This window comes from Ricinus communis, chromosome 10, assembly GCF_019578655.1.
Source record: "Ricinus communis isolate WT05 ecotype wild-type chromosome 10, ASM1957865v1, whole genome shotgun sequence".
NCBI lineage: Eukaryota > Viridiplantae > Streptophyta > Magnoliopsida > Malpighiales > Euphorbiaceae > Ricinus > Ricinus communis.
The window spans coordinates 21,528,471-21,535,558 of NC_063265.1; the positions used below are offsets into that span (position 1 = coordinate 21,528,471).

At 26.4% G+C, this 7,088-nt stretch overlaps 1 protein-coding gene across 1 annotated transcript; it reads left to right on the forward strand.

Moving 5' to 3' along the window:
• Positions 1-263: 263 nt before the first annotated feature.
• Positions 264-3,198, forward strand: LOC8258371 (transcription factor ORG2). Its single transcript, XM_002531494.3, has 3 exons — positions 264-639; positions 1,810-2,175; positions 2,995-3,198. Exons 1-3 carry the CDS (start codon positions 319-321, stop codon positions 3,079-3,081), a joined length of 774 nt encoding a protein of 257 aa, XP_002531540.1. The 5' UTR covers positions 264-318; the 3' UTR covers positions 3,082-3,198.
• Positions 3,199-7,088: the final 3,890 nt, after the last annotated feature.

Consider the following 7,088-nt stretch of genomic DNA (forward strand, 5'->3'; position numbering starts at 1 on the left):
ATTTTGGTGAGCCTAGATTATGAGAAAAGAAGGAATAATACTATTGATGTGACTCAACTAATAAAGAACCCATTAAAATAAAACAGAAAAAATACATTTCTTTCAAGCTTAGGGAAGGTGACATGTCATTTTCTTGAACATCTTTAAGTAACACAATGAAAAATCTAATAATTAAACATTAGGCAATTATAATTTATCATTAACCATTTTTTAGTGGTGAGTTGTATGAGTGCACTACTATATATACAAGCCATTTCCATTTCACTTTCTAAGCAAAATTAAGTTTCTAGAACAGTTCCTAAAACTAACTAATCCATAATGTTAGCATTATCTCCTCCTGTATTTCCAACACCTGAATGGCCCTTAGAGGACCCCTTAGGCATTGACCAAATCTCCTACTTCTGTAGAGAAACTCAGCCTGCTACTGCTGCTTTTCTTCCATCTTATCAGCAAGAGTTATTATTATTAGAGCTTGATCATCAACAATCCACATCTTTCACAGCCTATAATAGCAGTGGTGGTGACGCTAACGATATGGTGAAGAAGCTTAATCATAATGCAAGCGAACGTGATCGTCGCAAGAAGATGAACACCCTCTATTCTTCCCTCCGATCACTATTTCCGGCCGCCGATGAAATGGTACATTTACTCCATAAAATACCGTATACCTATGTTTGGATATTGAGAATTCACATAAAATTTAATTTCATATATCTTTATTTCTTATACCCTTTTGTTCAGTTATAAGTTTAATTAGTTTGAAATACTTATTGGAAAGATGTATATATTCAAAGAGATCATATTTTAGATATTCATACAAAATTCCTAATAAATATTAATATCATGCTAACATTTTCAAAATCTTTCTTTTTTGAAAAAACAAATATTACAAATGAGCAGAAGGAATTCAATTTTTGAATTTTTTTATCAAATTGAGCCTGTTTCCGTACTTAAAATTTTGAGCTAAATTTCATGTTAATAAAATGCTAGCTAGAGGAATGGTATTTGTTGAATTGAAATAGTTTGTGTTAAGCAAAACGTGAATTTGTTTGTTTAATTTTTACATACATAGGTTTGAGAAGTACCCTATTTTGTCTGTCGATGGAAAAGTACTACATGTGCATTGCTTGTTAATTTTCTTTCATTTACTCAAGCACTCAATTATATTATATTAAAATTTAGACCTCAAAATAAGAACTCTATAAGAAAAAGAGAATCAAATTATATGCATAACCCATCTGGGATTGCATTGGAGCAAATCACTTTTTCAAAAGAACAAATATATTTAAACCTATTTTTAAAGAAAAGCAATAGATTTGAAAAGGTCATTCATAAAAGTTTGAAAAAGTAATCCATTAAATCAAAAAAAATAATTCTAAAACAGCATTTCCAAATAGGCCATACGCACCATTAACATTAGATAATCAACCACTCAATTAAATAATTTTAAAGAAATTTACTAGATTGTTAGTAATCCTATGTTTGGTTGAAATCCACCAAAAAATTCATTTCATTTGAGAAAAAATATGAGAGATAAAATAAAATAGAAATAATAAAATTAAAAGAAATATTTTGATATTATGAAATACATTGAAAAACTAATATAAAAACCAATTGAAAATTCTATTTATTTTGTTAAAATTTAGTTTAGTTATAACCAGTTAACATAAATTTAATTATATAGAATTTTAAGATTAATTTTTTCTTTATTCAAAGCACGTAAACTTCAGATTTACAAAGAAATTCTATAAATTTTATAGATTTCAATCAAACACAATGTAAGAGTTTACAGTTGTGATGAAATTGCAGAAGAAGCTGAGTATACCTGCCACAATTTCGAGGGTGTTGAAGTACATACCAGAACTACAAGAACAGTTAGAGAGATTGGTCCAAAGGAAGGAAGAGATTTTGCTAAGAATATCTAAGCAAAATCATATTGTTAATCCCCAAATAAACCAAAGAAAAGGCACTTCTCACAGCAGTTTATCAGTAGTATCAGCTAATCAAATTAGTGACAAAGAAGCCATTATTCAAATTTCTACGTACAGTAATACTATCCATACAAGTCCACTATCAGAAATCTTGCTTCTTTTGGAGGAGGAAGGCCTTCTTTTGATTAATTCTTCTTCCGCTGAATCCTTTGGTGGCAGGGTCTTCAACAATTTACATGTTCAGGTACTATAACTCTTTACAGCTCATCTTAAAGCCGTATAGTTGAAAATAAGTTAATTTCCTTTTAAATCTGGTTTCTGTATATCGATGCATTAAATATTCTAATAACGTAATTTTGTTATTAAAATCGTTATTTTATATAATTATTTTATAAATTTATTATTGCATTTATCTTTTGGGTTGCCAACATTGGTTAATTATTGTTTGATCCGAATATTTAAGGAATATATAACTTGGTAAGCTTGAAATAAGGCGTATTAAGAAGAGGCTTGGATTTCTCTAAGACCCAAATAATGAAAAAACACTTAAATCTCCAAATTGGCTTAAAAAATATATTAACACGCATCCTTTAAAATAGTGGCACCTATCATAATCATTATTAGTATTCCTATAAATATTTATTTTAAATTTTTTTATTTAGAAATGATATACACATCACAACAAATTAAAAAATGGAACACGTATATTTAATTATTTAAAATTAATAAATATATATTAATCATTTATCAGTTTAGTGTATATATGGAGATATACACTAGGTCTAAGCAAAATTTTTTTATTTTTTATTTCTTAAAGTAAATTTTTTGTCCATACAATTTTTATTATTTACACACTTCAGCTTTTCTACTTGTTATTTGGGTCATCCATCTATATCTATCTTTAAACACTGCTTATGTCTAATTTTTCGTTTCAATCTTTACCTATCACAGTCTATTCCTGTATTTTGAAAGCATAGGTTAAAACATTAACCCTTGCCCTACTATATATTTGTATATATTTAAAAGATCTGTTTCTAATCTTTGAGTTTGTTGGATTTTATAGGTTGATGATACTTATACATTGGAATGTGATGCTTTAAGTGAGAAGCTTGCATCTCTGTATGCCAAGAGGGACGGGCTGTTCCCATGAAATTTACAATGTATGATAATCTAAATGTCAGTTAAGTAAATGTATAAGAATTTATGTCATCATATTTTTCTATATCATACTAAAACATAATGAATATAATGGAACAATATTTTGTCAGCTTCTTTATTCCATTACCTTCCATTGCGATTAATTGTGAAAAAGAATATGAAATTATGAAACCATTGAGAGCCCTAATTATAATTTAATTATGCTAACGAAAAAATTAATTAATTTTTCTAAAGTCGGGTTTCTAGGCGAGTTGTAGTACCCTGCAAATAGCAGCAAAAGAGTCGAGTATAGGTGGAAAAAACATAGCCGACCCATGAAGTTTTCTTGCCATATTTCACATTTCTGACAGTGGCTACAACATATTAGGAGGACCATTTAAGTACGAAGATAATATTAAAGGAGATTCGGTTTGCTAATTTACATAGTGTTTGATTGCAATCTATACGATTTATGAAATTCTTTTGTGAATCTAAGATTTATATGCTTTAAATGGAATAAAAGTTAATCTAATATTCTACATACTCAAATTTATGTGGAATTGATTAGAATCTTCAAACAAATAAGTAGAATTTTTAAATAAATTTCACATTAGTAAGTCTATACATTCTATAACACCAAAATATCTCTTTCAATTTTATCATTTCTATTTTATTTTCGCTTTTATGTCTCTTTTACAAATAAAATAAATTTTTTTATGAATTTTAACTAAACATAGCATCAGCCTTATTTTTAATTTGCATTAAGTGGTTCTACTGTTAAATTGTTATTTGTTAAGAAATAGAGAATAATTTAATTTCTTACAGAAATAGAGAAGAATGGAAGTGGAAAAAAAATGAAAAGGAAAATTATAAAAATGGGTTTAATTCAATCAATTTTTGGATTTAAGGGCATAGTTGGAACTAGAAAAATATGATGGTGAAAACATTGACTAATGGGCTAAAGTTTAGGGGTAGAACTGCCATTTTGCCCTAAAATATGGAACCAATAAAATTAATTTTCAAATCTCAGAATAAAATTTCAATTATGAAATTGAATCAGATTACCAAAGTACACATGACTTTAAAATTTGTACAAAACAATAGTATGACTTTAAAATTCAAACATCCATTTCTAAATTTTTTTAACATTGTCTTTGGTATAAATTTTATGGGAAATCAAGTTTAATAAAATTTATATGTAAATGAATTTTGGTGTAATTGGATGGATGGATCTAAATGAAATGAATTTCGTGTTTAGTTAAAATTTGGAATTTAATATAATATTTTACTCTTTTGTTTTTCAAAAATAATATATAATGTGTTAATTTAAGTATTTAAAAAAAAGTTAAAATGAGAAAGAGTAAACCAAAAAAATAGTTAAAAAGAGAGGATAGAAATAAAATAATTTTTTTATTAAAAAAAGAAAAGAAAAGAGATCGACAATGAGATCTATTACGAAAAAAGAACCTGTGAATACAATGACGAATTTTAAGGACCGATAGAAAAATCATCACTAAATCACAAGGCCATACCAATGACTTAAAAAATAGACTTGTGGAGAAAAGTTCGGGTATGGATTAGTGATGAAATAATGATAGGTATCTAGCGATGGCTATAAATCCGTTGCTATACTTAAGTGTGACAAGTGGGTATTTCTTATTGGCGACAGCATAGCTACAGTACATAATGATGGCTGAAAGTTTTGGAGCTAAGAGTGTACTTTTTGCAACGGACAACCCACCGGCAAAAGTGGCCTTTAGCTACGAATAATATATTCATTGCTATACGTTGAGAAAATATATCGTCCCTACAATTGAACAAATATGATGTTATTTCTAACAATTACTATACCCTAATATTTAGAAATGAACATATTATTTTTTAGTGAGACGGTATTATTTTATTCTTTTATATCAATAAGTGCAATAATTTAAAAATGCATTATCATCCATTGCTAAACTTTTAAATAAAACGTTGTTAAATTTTGATTTAGTAACTTAGGAGTTTAATTTTCTGCTTAAAATGAATTAATAAATAACATATCTATATTTTGAACTAAAACGAATTATGAAAGTTTTATTTTATGCATAAACAATGTTAGGTAGATTAACTTTTGTATGTATAATATTGTGATGAAAAAATCATTCAATGTTAATTAAAACTTATAAAGAAAAACATGTTCACTATGGATTAGCGATAGAGATATTCATTATTTAAAAAATAAATATTGAATCCGACGATGAATTAGTAAAGAAAAAGTTAAATATCTTTTATATTTTTTCTACTATTAACGCAATAGATTAGCGACAGATATTTAATAAATTTAAAACTAAATGATGTCCTATTTATTCGATGAAATAAGTGAAGAAAGGTCGTACTTTTAGTGATGGAAATGTTTCTTTTTAATGACTTTGTTTTTCGTTGTTAAACTTAATAATAGATCACATGTAGCCTTTAAGAAATTAAAGACAACACTTTTAATGACGGATCCCATCTATCGTTAATGATGAAGCTTATGTCACTAAAAACAATTTTCTTTAGTGATCAAGACATCCATCTAGGTTCGCACATCAATAGCACCCACATCACTTAGTTTAATCCCATATATATTAAATAAATCAAACCAAATGAGATATATTTATTTATTAAAACAAAAAGAGAATTCATAAAATTCATTTGAAAATTTAATCAATTTTACAGGATTTCATTTAGTTAAAATTAGTTTCATAAATTTTATGAGATAGAATTCCAAATTAATTTTTGTTTATGCTAAATATACTAAAATGGATTTAAAAATGAATTTCACAAAAAGTCATATAACTCGTTTATGCCAAACACAAACGCAATAAATATAAAAAATACAAATATAAGATCTGTTTATTAGATATTATAAACTAACTTCTTTAAAAAAATAATTTCAATATGCTTCTGTTTTACACAAAACCACCATTTTTAAGTGTGTTATGGGAGTAACTTAACTAACAAATTAAAAAAATGACAATTATACTAATATATCAAATTGGGCAATTAAGTTATTATTTACTTAATCAGTCAAAATAAATCATAAAGTTATTACATACTAACTTATATTTTCGGGATTTGTGAGTGATGGACAAATTGATAATTAAAAATGAGTCATCTAGATTTAGAGTTTTTAATTGGTTTAGTATGCAATCCGTTAGGTTAATAAGATGATAATTTGGCCTAATTATAAAATTTATTAGACTTAGATGGACTTTGCATATTAAATTAACAAACTGACCCATTTAGATTTAGAAAATTAAAACAGGCATTTGTATATAAAAAGTAGCTCATTTAGAATTAAACGTTTATAATTTGGACTAAACATATGAAATTAGACTATATTAAGTAGGCCTTTGCATAATTGAGCAGTTAATTAGGTTAATCAATAAAATGGATTGGGCAAAGACTTAATAAAATGAGTTAGAATCATGTGGACCTAACATGTTGTATAGATTATGTGTAAAAAATATTATGTTGCATTTATAAGGAATTGATTATTAATTAATAAAATTAAAGGTAGGAATACACAAATAAAAAAAATTAGTTTTCGAATCTATTTCTAGATATAGCGAAACTTTTTATGGAATTTAGTTATGTAACGTAAGAAGTAAAAGTGTCATAATGATTAAAAAGTCTTGCAATACCGTAGTTACTAAGACATTTAGATGTGCGTTCAAAATTGTCGTTTAGATTCAACAATTCAATTTTATAAATTATACAATTTAAAATATTGTAAATATTCATCCTCATTAATTATTTTCAGTGTATAATTACTTGTTCCCCATGCTTTCATAATAATTGAAGAATTACGTTAAAAAATACAATCTAATGCCACTAAAAAAAATCCTGTAAATTATTTATTAAAAAAAATAAATAAACTTAATGCAAAAGCAGAAAAAGAAATAGTAACGTGGTCCCGGACATCTACCATAATACACACAATAATCGGCCATAATATTACTAAAAAATTTTATTAGTAAAAATAGAAGAATTAAG